The sequence below is a fragment of the Myotis nattereri genome, assembly GCF_964212035.1.
Source record: "Myotis nattereri genome assembly, chromosome: 15".
NCBI classification, from domain to species: domain Eukaryota; kingdom Metazoa; phylum Chordata; class Mammalia; order Chiroptera; family Vespertilionidae; genus Myotis; species Myotis nattereri.
In genome coordinates, this window is record NC_138090.1 from 43,019,382 (window position 1) to 43,039,589 (window position 20,208).

Here is a 20,208-nt window from a genome sequence, read left to right on the forward strand (position 1 = left end):
GGGACATAACACTGGCAAGAAGATTTTATGAAGACTAGGTATATTTCAAAAGGGCAGAGAAAAAACCTGCAATTGCAAATTGCGATTATATTTTTGAAGAAAATGCACTCAAACTATGGAGGTCAGAGGCCTGCAGTCAGGAAGAACCCATTTAAACATAAGTGATTCAGAGGAAACATGAAGGCACCCCTGGTCATAACAAAAAGGCTTTCTGCACAGTGGAGGGAAACACCATTAAATATCTTTCAGACAAGATTCAGTTTGCATCTTCATCAGTTCTTGCATTTATAAGCAGGTGAAAAATAGCCGAGAGTCCCTGAACAGAGCCAGGATCTGACCTCCCAGGAGGATGTGCAATTGGAGTTTTCCATGGGGACATTACATTTCCCTCTATATTCACCTTCCCTTTGATCAAAGGAAATCTCAAAGAAAGAAGAGTATTTTTGATCCTATATCCGGGCTGGTGTCACTCAATTTGGCTGATTAGTGACCTAAGAGCAGAAGAATGACATTCACACATAGTTTGCTCTGTTGCACATGTTTCTAGAAACCTAAGATGGGAGTTCTAACAGCCCCTTGAGGCTAGGAAGCCTCACCTTTCCACTTCCCCTGTAGTCTCTATAGCTTGGGAGATGCCCTCTTCCTCAAGAGATACCCAAAATACCCATCAGGAGGAACTAAGCTCCATACAGAGTGAAGTCATTTCTAATTCTCAGGATATGAGTGGGAACTAGGACATTTGAGCCAAAACCTTGGTTGTATAACCAGCATTTCCAATTATATCCTATTAACAAGGAAGACAGTGTCCTACTGAACTTATGGAAATTGATCCACTGACACACACACACAAAAAAGTATTTAAGAGGGCCTTAGAAATATTTTGGGAGAAGTAAAACAGGAAGAAAAAGATCAGTGTTGATACCCACATGGGAGTCCTCCTGTACATTCTTGCTGTCCTAAACAGTGTCCAGGTATCCTCCACAGGACCCATTGGAGAAGGGACAGAGCTTGGACTCCTGGAAGCTTATCACATGCTCCCACTGGTCATCACATGACCACTGCCCTTGCTGGGAGGGACTCGGTGTCAGCTTCACTGTGGAGATGGTGCTATTGGGACCAACCAGAGGTGGGATCTGGTGTGGAATGTTAGCTTCAGTCAAAAATAAACTCAATGCTAGCTCTGATTTTTGAGGATTTATTGACTCAGTTCAAGTCTTCTCAGGATTTTCCACCTTCACAACAAATTTATTTCAAGGCTGAAAAAAAATTATTCAGAGTTAAATAACATAGAGGAGGAATGTAGCGTCACTAATATTTTACATCCAGCTCAACCGCTTCACTTTCAGCAGAACTGATGGGTTTGGACAATTCACAATGGTAGTCCCAGCATCCTCCCTCCTGACAGGGTCTATGGTTAGGGTTCTGTTGCTCCAGGACAGCTTCATGCTCTTACAGACTCATGTTATTGAAGAATAATTGGGTGAGGATCACAGTTGAGTAGCATGTCAAGACCACAGCATTCTCATTCTCTGTGACTGTGGTGTTGCTCTCTAGGAGGGTGCACACTCTTCTGGGCTCTGCGAAAAGACCAAGGACTAATTGAGAGTGGGCTTGGGACTTGGGGTCCTGCTACATTCTGAGACATCTCAGCCACTCACAGTCCCCAGTGAGCTCTCTAAAGGTCACCAGAGGATGGTCCTCATCTCTGCAGAAGGACAATTGTCTTTGTTCAGGTGATAATGTGTAAGGAGAGGGCTGCACTTCTTCTCTGACCCCACATAATCCCAGGGAGACCCCTGACTTGTTCCCAAGACATCTCTGTAATATCAGCATAGGGAATACCTTCCCAGCTGATGTTTCCTATACCCTCATCATCTGGTAGTATTTTCCTCTCATGAGCTTTTATTAATTCTTTCTGTCATTAACATCAAAAAAAGATGAGGTCCCACTCTTTATGTAAAATTCCATGTATGTTTTGGAAGGCAGGCTACCACCTCTGTCCATCTCTGGGGCCAAGGGAACTTTATAGAAAGTGAAAAGGCATTTACCTCTTTTTAAATAATTCATTAGGCAATAAAGATGGCCCAACCCAGACTTCATGATCTTAGAACCGGAGAAGTTCCAGCTAAATGACTTTTCAATCTAAAAGGACTTTATTTCCTGGCCAGCAGTTTGCATATAATGGTAAAGTAATTCTCTAGAGAGAAGTGGTTGTAGTTTTAACAAAAGACAGGAGCTATAGGAATAGAAGGAAACTATTCAATATGATAAAGGCGACACATGAAAGCCCACAGCTAACCCAACATTCTATGGAGAAACTTGGAAAATGTTACTAACATCATGAGCAAGACAAGGATGCTGTTTTTCTTTTTTAAAAAAATATACTTTATTGATTTTTTACAGAGAGGAGTGGAGAGGGATAGAGAGTTAGATACATGGATGAGAGAGAAACATCAATCAGCTGCCTCCTGCACAGCTCCTACTGGGGTTGTTCCCACAGCCCAGGTACATGCCCTGGACCAGAATTGAACCTGGGACTCTTCAGTCCGCAGGCCAACGCTCTATCCACTGAGCCAAAACAGTTAGGGTGAGGATGCTGTTTTTCCTACTTATTCACTATAGTAGTGGAAGAACTGCCTGGAAAAATCACACAAGATGATAAAATAAGAGGTATCCAAATTGAAAAGGAAGAAGTAAAAATTATCTTTTAAAAAGACAACAAAATCATGCATAGGAAACCCTAAAAATTTCACAACAGATACACACACACACAAAAAAAAAAGTTTTTAAGATCTGAAAAAAAGGGAAGGTTGTTGGAGACAAAATCAACACATAGCATCATTTCCATTTTTTTCCAACAAAAATGAACAATGCCAAAACAAAATTAAGAGAACAGTTCCATTTAAAATAGCATCAGAGAGACTAGAATACTTAGAATTAAGTTAATAATGCATAAACTAAAGAGAAAATAAACAAATGGGACTACATCAAAATAAAAAGCTTCTGCACAGCAAAAGAAACCATCAACAAAACAACAAGAAATCCCACTGCGTGGGAAAGCATATTTGCCAATGTCATATCTGATAAGGGCCTATTCTCCAAAATTTATAGGGAACTCATACAACTTAACAAAAGGAAGATAAACAATCCATTCAAAAAATGGGCAAAGGATGTAAATAGACACCTTTCAAAAGCGGACATTCAGAAAGCCAAGAGACATATGAAAACATGCTCTAAGTCACTAATCATCCGAGAGATGCAAATCAAAACAACTATGAGGTACCATCTCACACCTGTCAGACTGGCTATCATCAACAAATCAACAAACGACAAGTGCTGGAGAGGATGTGGAGAAAAAGGAACACTTGTGCACTGCTGGTGGGAATGCAGACTGGTGCAGCCACTGTGGAAGACAGTATGGAGTTTCCTCAAAAAACTACAAATGGAACTCCCATTTGACCTTGTGATCCCACTTCTAGGAATATATCCCAAGAAACCAGAAACACCAGTCAGAAAGGATATATGCACCCCTATGTTCATAGCAGCACAATTCACCATAGGTAAGATCTGGAAACAGCCTAAGTGCCCATCTGTAGATGAATGGATTAGAAAACCGTGGTACATCTACACAATGGAATACTATGCTGCTGTAAAAAAGAAGGAACTCTTACCATTTGAAACAGCATGGATGGAACTGGAGAGCATGATGCTAAGTGAAATAAGCCAGTCAATGAAGGAAAAATACCACATGATCTCACTCATTTCTGGTTAATAAAGACCAGTATAAACTTATGAACAAAATAGATACAGAGGCAGAACTGCCTCAAACAGACTGTCAAACCACAGCAGGAAGGCCGGGGAGAGTGGGAGGGTAGAAGGGGGGTGGGTAAGAGAGCAACCAAGGAACTTGTATGCATGCATATAAGCATAACCAATGGACATAAGACACTTGGGGGTAGGGGAAGCCAGGGGATTGTCAAGGGCGGAGGGGAAAAAAAGGAGACTTATGTAATACTCTTTGTAATACTTTAAGCAATAAAAAAAATGCAAAAAAAAGAATTAAGTTAATTAATAAGATGAAGATATATACACTGAAACTACCAAATGTCTCTGAAAGAAAGTAAAGAAGAAACAAAATACCTTGAAAATATCCATGTTCACGGGTTGGAAGAACCTCAAATATCTTCCTATTTGATATGATCCTTATATAATTCTCTATGAATTTTTTTAGAAAAAGGAAAATCCACTTTAAAATTCATAACCAGTTTCAATGGACCCACAAATTATTTCAATAATCTAAGAAAAAAGAACAATATTGGACATCTTACACTTACTAATTTCAAATTTTTCAACAAAGCTGAAGTAACCAAAATATGGTGACACTAGCATAAAGACTTCTATTTGTCAAAAGGCACAATCAAATGGTTTTGACAAAGAAGCCAAGACTGCTCAATGGAGAAAAGACAGTCTTTTCAACAAATGGTGTTGAACAGCAGCATCCACATGCAAACAAATGGAGTGGACTATCGCTTATACCATAAACAACAATTAAGTCAAAATGGGATTGAATCCTAAATGTGAAACCTAAAACTACAAAACTTATTTAAGAAATTATAGAGGGAAGCATCATGACATTGAATTTGAAATGATTTCTTGAATAAGACTCTAAGAATACAGGAAAAAAAGAAAAATAGGTAAGTCGGATATTATCAAAATGAAAAACTTCTGTTCATCAAAGGACACAATCAACAGAGTGAAAGGTGACCTATGAAATGGTAGAAAATACTTTGCAAGTCATATATAAGATGAGGGGTTAATGTCTAGAATATGCAAATACTCCTACAACTCAACAACAAAATCAAATAACCTGATTAAAAAATGGTCAAAACATTTGAACACATATTTCTCCAAAGATGACATACAAATGGCCAGCATGCTTATCCTATATAATAGATAAAATGCTAATTAGACCGGACAGCGGAATGACTTTCCAGAATCACCAGTGGGCAGAGGGTGAGGCCGCAAGGCAGGCGGCTGAGGAAATCGGGGCTGCGAGGGCCCAGCCCCTTGCACGGATGATGTTCATCGGGCCTCTAGTGAATAGATATCCAACATCATTGATCCTTAGAGAAATCAAATCCAAACAACAATGAGATACCTTTGTATACCCATTAGGATGGTCACTGTTGGAAACATAGAAAATAACCTGTGTAGGCACAAAGTGGAAAAATTGGATCCGGACCCACTGTAGGTGAAAACACAAAATGGTGCTGCTACTATAGAAAACAATTTGGAGGCAGATAAGAAACAGACTTATCATGTACCATGTGGTCCAGCAACCTCACTTCTGCTTTTATATCCAAAGGAATGGAAAGCAGGACTTTGAAGAGATATTTGCACATCCATTTTCATTGCAGAATTATTCACTATACACAGGAGGTGGAAGCAACTCTATTTTTCATAGAGAGAGTAACATAAAACATGTAGCACATACATATACAATGGTACCTTATTCAGCCTTATAAATATTGTAATTCTGGATAGTATGCTCCATGAAACAAGCCAGTCACATGAAGACAGGAACAGAGTGTTCCCCTTATATGTATCTCAAGTATTGAAATTTACAAAAACAAAGAATGTTGGTCACTGAGAGCAAGAGAGGCAGCAAGGATAATGCCAAGAATTCCTTGAAGAATGGGTTTGACCTTGACTGAGAAAAGGAGGATTTGGGGAGGATCTAGTTGGGAGGTGGGGAGGATAAAGATCTTTGTTTTGCACACGTTACAAAAGAGGTGCCCAATTATGTCTAGGAAAGATTCCCCAGATCGGCTTAACTCATTCTCTCCTAAAGCCTTTGGAAAACACACACACACACACACACACACACACACACACACACACACACACACAGAAACAAACAAAAAAAAACACCAAACAACTCAGAAGCTGGAGATAGCAATTCCAGGAATCTCTGACAACAGAATCAATGTGTGAGTTCTGGAGAAGGGAAGTGGTTTTGTGCGCTGCGGGTTGTGACTCTCCCACACTCAGGGCCATGGAGCTGGTGGGTCCTGGCCTATGGATTTGGAGGCTGCAGAGGGACTGTTACTCAAGACCAATGCAGCATGTCCATTTTCCAGTGTTTTCAACCAGGAAGTAACAGCAACACTTTAGCAAATCAAGTCTCCAGTCCTGCCCTTAGAGATCATTCCGGAAACTGCAACTTTAGTCTGCTTCCCAATACACAAAAAATTAAATTAAATAAGTAATATTTTTCTTGAAAAGGAAAGCAGACCACTTATGGTCTGGTTAATGATCTGAGAATAGTGATTTTTTTCTTTTTGATTTTATATTATTTATTTTCTATCACCATTTATTTTAATTTTATCCTCCTGATATAAAAAAAAAATAAAACAAATAAAAAAATATGCCAGTGCCCATTATATATCATTTGGACAAAGAGCCGAGTCGTTTGGGCTTCAAGGACAAATCTTAATCAGTTTGTAAGACCCAGAGAAGGTAAATTGTTTTGAGGTGATCCTCTACAACCCAAGGAGATTTTAACTCCCTCTGCAGGTGGAACATGAAATAGTTATTCCATGTCTGATATTCACACTGTAAGCAAAGCCAAGTCGCAGCTCTCTCCTGTTGGATATTCTTTCGTGTATTTTTGACAACACTGAATGTTGCCTGATAAGCCCTGTGTCTCTGTGTTTTCTGTCAAAAGTTATCAAATGAAGGTTCTGGTTTCTTTGGGCCATATTAAGGATATGTGCCCCAAACAATGAGAGCACCCCTGGATGGAAGCAAAGTTCTTTAAATTATATTCTTTGACTTTATTTACTAATTTTTTGCATTATCTACTGCAAGGTATTTCCTCTTGGACGATGAAAACTCACCTGATTTATTTCTCATCACCAATTCTCTCTCTCTCTCTCTCTCTCTCTCTCTCTCTCTCTCTCTCTCTCCCTCTCTCTCTCTCTCTCTTCTCTCCAGTATTTTTCTAACGACCAATATTTAGTGTAGACTTATTGTGTCTTTTTAATTCCATTCACATTTGAGCCGACTACCTGAGATTTCCTTAAATTTGAATCTCCAGAGAACTTCATAGACAGAGAACCTTCCTTCTGTGACCTACAGATGTGGGCGTGGGATGGTCCTGCTTATTAGACACTTGCAGTGCCATAAACAGAGTAGAAAAAGCCAAATACTTCTCTGTATCCCTTCACAGATTCTCCAGGTTTCCTTGCCACTGTACTGCTCTCTATTGGTCACATTACAGAATTTTCCTAACCAATGGTCATGTCTGGGGGCAGGACTATGAAAAGTAACGTGAATGTTCTGGGATCTTTGTTCAATTTAAAAATTTCAGGATGACAAACGCAAACTATTAAACCTACCACAGTTCCTTCTATGTGGCTGCACAAATTATGAGCCCATGAAGCGGCCCTCACCACCAGGGCAAATGGATGTGTTCATTCTCCAAGTTAATTCAATGCCAAACTCAAGTCATAAAAATGACGAGAACTTGAGGATTTCCTGCTAAAGATGAACAAAACTGCAACTTTCTAAATGGCTTAGTAAGACACGTGTGCTCCAAAGGGTGGATGTGATGCCTGCTAACGTTGATGCTCAAAGACAATGACATCAGTGATGACAGTGAAAATAGAGACAGGATCAACTCTTGTGATCAGCAGTTTAAGAAAGCATGAGCTATATAGGGCCATCCACATTTGTGACCATTCAGGAATCTGCCAGTAATGGTTCCACTAGTCTGGGCCATGCTGGATGTACTCTCCAGAGAGAAGGACAAGTTACTAATTGATGTTAGAAGAATGAAAGGTGCTTTGTGAAACCTCTGGTGAGACCTAATAAAATAATTACTCCTAGGCAGACTCTTTGTGAATGAGGCCATATCTTCTATACAAATAAAACAACATATCCCAACAGGCTTCTAGGCCTGAGGAGAGATGGAGAGTCTGAACGTGATGTGCAATGTGACCAGGTTGGCAGAACTGCCCAACATAACCTGGGTTCTAGAACACCCACCAACATAAGTTCAGGTGAGGAGAGAAGCATCCATCCAGTTGGAAGTGACACATGCTGAATTAGACAAGGTCAGGTGGGTACCTACCACTCCATCCCTGTGACCTACCACAGAGCTCTTAACTGTTGAATCACAGAAAGTTATTCTCACTAGTCAACAAAGAAGGAAAATGCTCCACACATTCCAAGTTCAGGGCAGCCCTCAATTTCTTATCCCCCAACACACACATACCATCAGCCTTATCCTTGCCTGTCCCCAGGCTCCTAGTCAGACTTACTCACTGTCATAGAAATCCCCGGGGACATGACTAACGAGTTTACTCAGTTGAGGCACATCTTGGTGTATAGAGGTGAGACTGGCCTTTCATGGCTCTCCCAGGCTTGGGGAAACTGCTTTGAGAGGAAAATGCACACATCTCTCCTGCATTGCAGCTGGAGCATGGACACCTCCGACCCTCAATTTGGTCCTCACCCTCAAGCCTGCCCTGCATTCCCCACTTTCCCCAGGCTCCATGCCAACCCCTGTTCTGTTCTGACTACCCTGAACTTCAACTAATTTCCTGGCTCAAATACCACATTCCCTAGGCTCATCTTCTGCATTCAAGGTGTCTCCAACCCTCCTCACTTTTCAGACTCTAACTCCCTACATGATGCTCAATTTTATTTCCTTCTTGTTTCTTATTTTACGTCTATGCTTTAAATCCTGCCAGCCAGTATATTTGTGCTCCCTCTTGTCACAAATGTCTTGACACTAATATGAATCTTCAAGAACCTTATTCTTTCCCCTAACCCTGTGTTTCAACCCTTTTGCCTATCCAAGTTTGGAAGAACGGCATTCCCACTTCACTGCACCAACTCCAGTGGGTTCTCCCTCAACAGGTAGAAAGTAGCCCCGCACTCATATCCCTTCGCCCCATCCAGAGCCCTCCCTAAAAGCCCACCTGCAGGACACCTTTAGTTCCACTTGACCTCATATAATGCCTAACATCTCCCAAACCGCCAGGCTTTACAATTTATCATCCTGGCTCTGAACAGATCCTATCACTCAACAGCTCCCCTCTAAACCCACTTCTGCTTACCCACAATCCACCTATGGCTAGCTCTCAAAGGAGTATAACTAAATATCCCAGAGGCCACAAGGCACAGGAAAGATTTATTTCCATTTCCCAGGTTCTGTATGTGGATTCTCTAGGAATTGGCACCTGGCTATTGTAAAAACAATGAAGAAAACAAAGTATGAGGACACTTGTCTGGCCTGAGCTACAGGTCACGGGGGACACAAAACAGCATCTTTTAGTGACAGCTATGGTGGCTGCCATGTCACGTACCTCATGTTTACTAGAGTTTTAAGGTTCAAGACAGAATATTTGTTAAAATCTCTGTGATCTTGTTCCTTGTAGGTGCTGTGGAAATGAATATGAACACTGTTGATTGCTTGGTCCCTGTGGACCTGTGCCCTTTCAGGCCTGCATGTCTTTTTAGATTCTGGTGCAAAGGCCATCCTAAGGCAACTTGGAGCCTCAAAAGCATCTAAGAATTCACGTCAGATGATGCTGTGGATGCCAAGTCAGAAGGAAGGCAGGAAAACTGGAGACCATTATGTGGAGGATTTTACCTGATAAGGAAAGAAATTGGAATATTTGAAAATAAGGTAAGGATCGACAATGTGAGCAAATTGACAGGATCAGCTAGTTACAGGTAGATGATGACAAAGTGAAACAGGTGTCCAACACATTTAACGAGGCAAGGAAGACATTCTTCAGAACCCTCCAATAGGGCAGTGAGATGAAACTCAACACCCCTGAAAGAAAAGGCTGAGGAGATTTTAGGAAAGAAGAAGGAATTATAGGCATCTGTGTTTGCTAATGGGCTTTACAGAAAGGAAATGCAAACCATCTCCTGAAGACCTTGCAGGAGGTTTTTCACATCTTTGTTGTAAATGACCCCACCCAACTTAGGCTCCTACTCTCCCTCAGAGACTTGGACACAGGCAGGACAGGAGGATTAAATTTCAAACAGATGGGGCCAGGTCCTTGAGACAGTTATTCTCTGGGTCATCACACTGGCAAGAAGCTTTTGAGGAGACCTGTGTATATTTCAAAAGTGCAGAGAAAGAACCTGCAATTACTAATTACATTTATAAAAGAAATGGTCTAAGTCTGGAAGACAAAGGCATGTTTCAGGAAGAAACTTTGTAAAAGTTAGTGTCTGAGGTAACATTAATGCCTCTAGTTCAGAAAAGAACTGCCTTCTGCACAGTGGAGGGAAACAACTAAATCTCTTTTAGCCAAGACCCAGTTGACATCTTTATCTTTCCAGCAAAGTATGAAGAGGTGCAATTTCCCAGCAATGTATAAACAGATGCAAAGTAGCTGAGAGTTCCTGAACACAGCCAGGATCTGATCTCCCAGAGTACTGTGCTTCTAGAGTTCTCCATGGAGACATTACCTTGCTCTCTACAGTCACCTTCGTTTTGACCACAGGTCACCTCCAAGGAAGAAGAGTATTCTCCATCTTACAACATGGCTGGTGTCACCATGATTTGGCCTGATTAGTGACCTAAGTGCAGAGGAACTGACATTTTCCACGTAATTTGCTCTGATGCATGTTTTTCTATGAAACTGAAAATGGGAGTTCTAACAGCCTCTTCAGGTTAGGAAGCCTCACCCCCTAGCGTTCGGCAATGCCCTCATCTCCAAGAGATTCCAAAAAACCCCACATGTCAAATTTAGCTCCATGAAAGGTGAGGTCATTTCTAATTCTGTGGGCATCAGTCTGAACTAGGACATTTGAGCCAAAGCCTTGATTGTATTAATACGGTTTCCAATTTTACCCCATTAATAAGGAAGACAGAGTCCTATTTACTTTAGTCAAATAAATCTATAGGCATATAAATAAAAATACTCAAAAAGACTTAAGCAATATTTTGAAATAAGTCAAACAGGGAGAAAAAAAAGATCAGTGCTGTTACCAACATGGGTGTCCTCCTGTAGATTCCCATTGCCAACAACAGTGACTGGGCATCCACTACCTGTCCTCCTGGAGGAGGGACAGATCTTGGATTTATTCAAACTCATCACGTGCACCCAGGGTAATTACACAGCCACTATCATTCTCTTGAAAGACTCGGTTTCACCTCCACTGTGGAGATGGTACAACTTAGACCACACAGAGGTGGGATCTGGTATAGACTATCACCTTAAGTCAACAATAATGAGAATGCCAGCTCTCTTTGTTGAGCATTTATTGACTCAATGCAAATCTTCTAAGGACTTTCCACTCTCACAACAAATCTATTTAGAGGGCACTAAAGAATATTCAGAGTTTAGTAAAATATAGGAGAGGAGGAGGGTCACTAATATTTTACATCCAGCTCAATTGCCTCACTGTCAGCGGAACTCATGGTGTTGGACACTTCACACTGGTAATTCCCCGCATCCTCCCTCCTCACGGGGTCTATGGTGAGGGTTCTGTCATTCCAGGACAGCTTCATCCGCCCAGTCAGCCGCAGATTCATGCCATTGAAGAACCAGTGGATGTAGACTGCATTTGTGTAGCAGGTCAGGACCACGGGATCCTTATGCTCTGTGACTGTGGTGTTGCTGGCTAGGAGGGTGAGTCCTCTCAATGGCTCTGTGGAGAAATAGAGGGCATGGTTAATCGAGAGTGGCTTGGGACCGGGGCCATGATAACTCCCCAGATATCTTAGCCACTCAGAGTCCACTGTGAGCTCTATAAGTTCACCAGAGGATGGTTCTGATCTCTGCAGAAGGACAATTGTCTTTGTTCAGGGGACAATGTGTAGGGTAAGTGCTGGACCTCTTCTCTGAACCCAAATCACCCCTGACCTGTTCCCATAGACATCTTTGTAGTATCAACACAGGAAACCCTTTCGCAGTCCACGTGTCCTATAACCTCACCGTAAGGTGGAGTTTTCCTCTCATGAGCTTTTACTGACCCTTTCCTAGAAGTTCTTTTGACTTAAAAATTCCATGTATGTTGGGAAAGGCAATCTTACCACTTCTGCCCACTACTTGGGCCAAGGGGACTTTACAGAAAGTGAACGGGCATTTTACTATTGTTAAATAACTCATTAGGCAATAAAGATGGCCCAACCCAGTCTTCATGAACTTGGATCTGGATAAGTTCCGTCTATACGATTCCTCAGTATGAACAGGACTTTATTTCCAGGCCTGCTGATTGCATATAATGGTAAAATAAATCCCAAAAGAGAATTGGTTATGATTTTAACAAAAGACAGAAACTGTAGGAATAGGAGGAAATTACTTAATATGGTAAAGACCACACATGAGAGTCCAGAGCTCACACATTAATCCACGGAGAACCTCTGAAAACAGTAGTAAGATCCTGAATAAGACAAGGATGCTGTTTTTCCCCGAATTCAACTAGTCAGGAAAATCAGGCAAGAAGATGAGATAAGAGCTATCCAATTTAGAGAGGAATAAGAAAATATATTTTTTAAGAAGAAAACATAATCTTATTGTAGAACACCCTGAATATTTCACCACATAGATATCTAAAACAACTATTGCAACTAATAAAAAAGATGAAGTGGCCAGAGACCAAATCAACACTCAGCATCATTTCCATTCTTTAAACAAAAATGAACAATCCTCAAATAAAATAATGAAAATAGTTCCATTTACAATAGCATCAAAAAGACTAGATGCTTAGGGTTAAACATAATAAGGTAGAAGATGAATACACTGAAAACTACCAAACATTTCTGAAAGTAAGGAAGAAACAAATACCTGGAAAGGCATCCATGTTCATTGATTCCAAGACCACCAACTATCTACATATTTGAAACAATTCCTATCAAAATCCCAATTACTTTTTTTCAGAAATAAAAATAATCCATCCCAGAATTTATGAGGAATTTCAATGGATCCCAAATGTTGGCAACAATCTTAAAAAGGATGAATTGAAATTGGAGGTCTCAAAGTTACTAATTTCAAATCATACTACAAAGGGAAAGTAATCAAAATAGTTACACTGGCATAAAGACTTCTATTTGTCAAAAGACACAATCAAATGGTTTTGATAAAGGAGCTAAGACTATTCAATGGAGAAAGGACAGTCTTTTGAACAAATGCCATTGAACAGGAATATCTACATGCAAACAAATAAAGGGGTCCATTGCTTATACCATACACAACAATCAGTCAAAATGGATTGAATCCTAAAGGTAAGAACTAAAATTATAAACTCTTAGAAGAAAACATAGGGGTAAGCAGTATGGCGATGGATTTGGCAGTGATTTCTTGAATATGAAACTAGAAACACAGGCAAGAAAAGATTAGATAATTTAGATTTTTGACAAAACGAAACCTTCTGTTCATCCAAGGACACAATCAACAGCCTGAAAGGTGATCTGTGGAATGGTAGAATATCTTTGCAAATCACTAATAGGATGAGGGGTTAATATCCAGAATATACAACGATCTCCTATAACTCAACAACAGCAAAACCAAATAAACGGACTTAAAACTCGTGAATACACATGTCTCCAGAGAAGATATACAAATGGTCAATAAGCCCAGGAAAAGATGCTCAACATCACTACCATTAGAAATACATAAATCAAAACTCTCAAAGTTGATGCTTGTGATATTGAGTGTGGGTAACTCCACTGAGCAGGTAACAGGAGAACACTGCCCTGTGGGACACTTGAGTCCTCCAAGCCTTCTTCAATCAGAGATGGCACCTCTCACCTCTCAGCCAACTTAAAGGAATAAGGCAGGTCTATATATCACAAGACAAATGCCAGGGGCTCTGAGCCCTCAGAGAACTTAAATCCTCTATGTCTGGGAGAAAGCACAGCCTTTCTCAGGAGCCAAGACTGTTCAATCTAGAAAGGACATTCTTTTCAACAGATGAAGGGAACCATTCAATAAATTAGCCACATTTGGTTGTGGAAAAACAGAGAACCTACAGTTAAGACACCCCTTGCCCCCCTAATCCTCCCACACCTCTCCTAGTTCTTCACTGAACAACTAACTGCAGTTTTTTCTAGCTGTACAGACCTTCTTTAAGCAGCCGAGGTGTGTTTCTAAGAGGCACCATTTCCCATGATATCTTAGAGACTCAGATTGGAGCAGAAATAAAACAGAGGCCCAGGATCAAACCTGTGGTCAGTTGACTACTCAGGCCCCAGTGCCAAGAGCAGGGTCAGGACTTCTCAGGTGAGTGGGACTGACATGAGCCAGTGAGCCAATAAATGATAGAGCAGAGCCCAAGGAATGAGCCAGAAAGGAGTGAAGGGACAGGCAGGATCTGATTGTGGCAGCAGAACCATATACTTTGCCCTTGGTCATTAATGTCATTCTCTCTCTGCGGAGGGCAAGTGAGGCTTGTACAGCTGCAGAAGGGGTGATAAATGGCAAGAGGGGAGCATGGATTGCTGACATTCTGACCCTTGTGGACCATTTGTATTTGTTGGTTATGAGATAGAAATTTGGAAAGATCTTAAAATTCTCCCACATGCAAAAATTACTATTAATAACCCAGGGCCTAAGAGCAAAAGCAAGAAGGACTATTTCTTCAGAGAACAGCAAAGGGTCTGAGAAATGGGTCTCAACCCCTGGAGTGACAGGGAGCCGTTCCCATGTGTCCAGAATTCCAAGGACTCTGCATCCAGGTTTCAGCCTCTGAAGACGTTTTAGCTCATTCCTTCCTTCAGTAGCTATTTATTTCTTCCTAATTCATCAAAACAACCGAGTGTTACCTCTTGATCCCTTAGCTGGTTACAAGTGTTAAATGGGGAGCGAGCAGGCAAAGTCGTTTCCTTTATATCCAGTGGGAATGACACCAACACATCAGGAAACAAATCAGTGGTTTCACCTCCAGTGCAGGGAGGGGTGGATCAGCCACCTGAGGGGAAAGACTGGGTGTTCCCAGCACTGACTGATTGTTACTGCAGGTAATTTGGTTCTAGAGTACAAATAAATTAGTTCTCCATTTGTGTTATTTTCTAGACCACAGTCTCTCTCTCTGAACTGGGGATGCCTAAGGGAAGATCTACCCATGTTTGCTTTAGGGATCCCTCTGGGATGGAGGAAAGGTGATGGCTGCAGACAGACCTTGAGTCACTCTCATGGTCTGTGTGGCTCTGCTTTAGTGATTATATCTCCCTGTGCCTTGGTTTCCTCTCAAAGCAGTACGATGAACATTTGACTGCCTGGGTGTCAGTGTATTAACAATAAAATATTCACGGTATCTGACTAAACATTGGCTCAGGGGAGCTGCTCAAATGACGGGCCTCTGTTATTGATCAAGTCCAAGAGACAATCTCCTGAGCTGATCCCTGGTGGATGAGGAGCTTCCAGGAGCAGTTTTCCTCCTTTTTGTTCCTTGTGATTCTGACCTTTCTCTGGACTCTCCTAAATGTTTCAGTGTAGTTCACAAATGGCCTGGCGAACTTGTCCATCTGTGTTAGCCACACTCAGTCTCAGGTGAAGCACCACCCCTATGCAGATGTGGCTCATGGGCCTGAACTCTGGCTTCTGTACAGCTCAAAAGCCTTGTGACTCAGACACCTGGGAAACCATTGCGCCCACTCAGCCATTCCCAGGAGGTTAACCCCAACCTGACACAGGATCCCCAGGGTCCCTGGTGTCAGAAACCCTTGGGTAGAGGTCTGGGCGGGCCTGACAAAGCTGAGCTTCTTCATGAGGATTGCAGGGGGCACTTCAGGATGGGCCATGTCCTAGCCCTGCATGGTCTTACTCAGGGTCATGGTCATGGGGAGGGGGTGAGGGAACCGGACTGAGTCTGGTCTCTCTCTGCTGAGCAACTCCCATCAGACTGGTCCTTCTCTCTGTGGAGAATGTCTGCTGGGCTGCAATCCGGGAAAGGAACTCTGATCTTAGAAATTTTGTCTCCACTGTGTGTGTCCTGCACTAAATGCCCAAACCCAACCTGGGAGATGATGCGGAGGGGGATGGAGGCAAAGTCCAGGGCTGTCAGTCCTGTGTGTTCACCCACGCAACACCCAGAGGTCAGAGAGCAATCACTCACCGTATACATTGAGCCGTCCAAATCCTATTTCTTTTATTGAGCCTGGAAGGTAGACTACTACTGTGTAGATTCCTGTGTCCTTCTGGGTGACCTGCTTTAATTGTAAGGATCCATCATAGTTTATTTTCTCTCGACCGCTGTATGCATACCCTGTTTTATAAACCTTTACGTGTTTTATGAGAGTTGCAATATGATGATAGTAGTTTGCCCCTTCCCCCCGGTACAACGTGAAGCCTATTAGCATTGGGAGGCTTATTGCGGATACGTAGAATCACATCCTTCCCTTCGGCAGCACTGGTTGACACAATAGTGAGTTGGGCAGTGGTGGGCAGGCTCCAGAAATTTAAGAATGAAACTAGGAGGGAAGAGAGAAATTGATCAATATTTGGATGTATATGTTGGGATGAAAGATGAGGCCCTGGAGTTGAAACAAGTATCTTCATCTCAGCCTTGGTGTGTGTGTGTGTGTGTGTGTGTGTGTGTGTGTGTGTGTGTGTGTGTGAGTGTGGTCAAGGTCAACAGCATGACCACCAATACTTCAGCACCTGTACCTGTTGCTTTTTCTGTTTCTCAGTCTCTTTTCCAGGTGTTTGTTCAGCTCACCCACTCACTGCCCTAGGACCCCTGCTGACACTTAAGGGTGTCCATGGGAGGCACCTTCATGGAACACTTCCCTAAAGACTCTCTGTTAATCACTTTCTGACCTTTCTCTGCTCTATTCTTTTTTTAAAATATATTTTATTGATTTTTTTTTTTTTTTTTTTTTTTTTTTTTTTTTTTTTTACAGAGAAGAAGGGAGAGGGACAGAGAGTTAGAAACATCAATGAGAGAGAAACATCTATCAGCTGCCTCCTGCACACTCCCCACTGGGGATGTGCCCACAACCAAGGTAAATGCCCTTGACTGGAATTGAACCTGGGACCCTGGAGTCCACAGGCTGACACTCTATCCACTGAGCCAAACCGGTTCGGCTGTCTCTGCTCTAGTCTTTTTATAACACTTATGGGTAACTGAAATCACATGTAAGTATTTTCTTTTCTCTCTCCACCCACAGAACGTGAGCTCCATAGGGACAGGGAATTGTCAGATCTTGCATCCCCAGTGCCTGCAAAGGCTGCAAATACCTGTGGGTGAATGAATATTCCCAGACTCCTGAACCTCTTGGGGTGTATTTCCCCTGAGGCTGGTGGTAAGGACGGTGTTTAGCACCCCTGATTAAGTTTTTCTCTGATGCCACGAGACATAAATTGTTATTATTATGGTCACTTTCCAAAATTCAATACTCAGTGATGAATAACTTAGGAATTAACAGCATCTGAAGTTTATGTGCCCCACACCACTTCCAGATCATGATATTTCCCAGTTACTGTTAGCCATCTCCCTTACCCATTCTACTCTGCCCGCCCTGTCCTCTCCCCTCAGGTCCACACAGAAGCCCTCCCTCCACTCTGAGAGCACTGTTCTCCCCAGGAGACCCCAGCAATTCCCTGTCTTTACCCGTTGAGTCCACCCTCAAGGGATTGTTCCTTCTTTACAGGCCAACAGGAGCCCCTGCCATGGGACAGGTCCTCTGCAGATAGGGACTGAGAGTGACTCCATGGCGTCTGCTGCCGGCACTGTCCCTCCCTTGGTGAGAAGAGCTTTGATTCCAGGAAAGCTAAAAGGCACCACTGTAGAAGCTGGAGGGATCTGCTGTCCCTCTTCACTGTGCACTGGGCCTCCACCTGGTGCAAGATCACTTACCTGGTCAAGTGGACCAGGGCGGAGTTTGTGCCAAGGACCCACCTCCTCCTCCCCTCATTTTTGCCACCCTTTCCCCCTCCTTCCAGCTTACCATTCCTCTAAATTTTGGTTTCCTTGGAGGTGCTGAGGTATCTGAACACACACACACACACACACACACACACACACACACACACACACTTACGTGCTGTTTGGAAAAGCACCAGCCTGGAGCATCCAGGTCATGGGCATTCCCCATGGCTCCCAGTCAAGTGCACAGTAGCCTCCCCCACAGCCCTCTCTCTTTCACATTTGACTTTTCCCTTCAAAGCAGGAGTTCTAGGGCCACATCAGGACCTCTTGTCACCGGGTTGTCACCACCGCTGTGCATCGGATCACCTGTGAAACTTTGTAAAGATTGTAATGCCCAGGTTACATGGTAGATGCTGCTTCAGCAGCTGTCCAGCTAATGTGGATGCCCAACCAGGATGAGATCCGGTGATGTGGTGATGGGACACCCCTCCACCTCTCCTGTGCACAGGGATGGTCCCCACATCTTGTTAAAATGCAGATTCTGACTCTGCAGGTGTGCGGTGGACCAGAGACTCTGAATTTGATGAGCTCTCAGGGAAGGTGGGTCTTACTGGCCTGTGGAGCCCACTTGCAACAGCAAGGCTGATGGGGCCACGTGTCCCCTGAGAGGATGACCCTCTCACCCCAGCATTGGCCTCTGCTGTGTCTTTTCTTGGGTCTGTCAGCAGCACACAGAGAGCCCCACAGGCCCCAAAGTGGGGATTATTTCTGTTTGTGACACAGAAACCCAGCTGGGCACCTCCTGTGCCCCGTGTTCTCAAATGCACTGCAAAGGTTAAATTTCCTCCCAGCAGGAAGACCACAGATGTGACTCTGGGTATGAGAACGGGTCAAGCTGGGTGAAGCCTGCAGAGGGGACCCTCCCTCTATCTGAGGTTGTCACCAGCCTGGCCTTTGCTTCCGGGGACAGAGACCCAGGACCAGGTGTCTCAGTAGGCCTTGCCGTTCCTGGGTGTGAAGGGGAAGGTGTCCTGCATGTCGTGAGATGAGAGGACTGTGGTGTGAGCTCAGGTGGCTGTGGACTCCCTGGTCATCAGGGGTAGTTTCTGGGAGACCCTACCTCTCTGATGGCTCAGCCTATCCTCGTGCTCCCTGACCTTGGGGCGGTGTCTGTCCTCTGCTTGGGGGAGTTTCCTTTCATTACCCCACCTTTTTCATGGGTGGTGCCAGGCATGGGACAGGGAGCAGCAAATAGAGCCCTGAGAAAGCAGGTGCTTTGGGGCCTGTTAAAGTAAGAAACTTCCCAACCTGTGAATGTTTTCATGAGTTTATTTGAACCAAGCTAACATCATATGCCTAGAACAAGATGTCAAATCATGAGCTTGGCAGTTGTGCAACATATTTTATACATTATAATAAAAAATTGATTGGGAAAAGTTGTGTGAAATGCATTAGGAAGTTAAGAAATCTCTAGAATTGATAAATAACAAAATGGAGAAACACATTTTTTTTTTTTTTTACTTTGGTGGGTCCAGTATAATTAACATTTACAGCATATACAGAGGTTATGCAAGGAACCAGGTAACATAAGAAGCATGTTGTCTCATATGGTGCTCCCAGAGTCTGTGCCTTCAAATCAACTTGCAAAAGAACAGCTACTCTGATGTGTCAACGGTATGGTATCCAAGATGCAGAAGAACAGGGAACACGGCTCACTTAACGTAAAGTCTGACCTTTGCTAACGAAGGTGTAGGCCTGAGTCCTGACTCCCTGACATCGCCTGCCCTGTTAGGAATTTGTAATCAGACCATCTTGTGCAGTTATTTTTGGTCACTGAGCTCCTCCGGCCTGCCATGTGAGACACTGAGCTTGTCAGGCTTTCTTTACAGCCCATTTTTGTTGTTGTTTTATTCACAGTCCCTAGAAGTAGCAGGTGGGGTAGATCAGTCATGAGGGTGGGGTCCAAAAGCATCTGTGGGAACAGGGAATGAAAATCAGGCTCCTTCTCCAGCTCATTAGGCAAAGCCATGTTCATGTGTGAATTCCCTGTGTTGTCTGTGTGTTTAAATGTCGCCCACTGGAGAGCAGAAGGAGACCTGCAGCCAATGTCAGGGGCTGCACCAGGGATGCTGGCCAAAGAATGAGAGCTGACCCTGACACCTGGGTAGAGGTGGGTTCTGGCCTTCAAACTGAAAGGCCAGTCAGTAGGGGTCCAGTCACTGTGGGCTCCAGGCCACCTGACTCCATCCCAGAGCAACATGAGCCCAGTAAGAGGGCAGTATGTGTGGCTGCTTCCATCTTAGAGGGGCTGAGGGTCCAGAGTATTATGAGTCCAGTGTCATGAGAACTGTCCCTCTGGTGGATGTG

General features: G+C 43.1%; 1 protein-coding gene across 1 annotated transcript in view; it reads right to left on the minus strand.

Annotated features, from left to right (window-relative positions):
* LOC308530605 (cell adhesion molecule CEACAM1-like) overlaps nt 1-19,870 on the minus strand; it is a gene marked incomplete at both ends in the record, with an annotated part of 106,252 nt that extends 86,382 nt beyond the window's left edge. The window contains 3 exons of the mRNA XM_081107314.1: nt 11,434-11,679; nt 16,087-16,236; nt 19,729-19,870. Of these exons, the coding sequence (XP_080963440.1) occupies nt 11,434-11,679; nt 16,087-16,236; nt 19,729-19,870 (538 nt within the window). The remainder of the gene's footprint in view (nt 1-11,433; nt 11,680-16,086; nt 16,237-19,728) is intronic.
* Between the last annotated feature and the right edge of the window lie 338 nt (nt 19,871-20,208).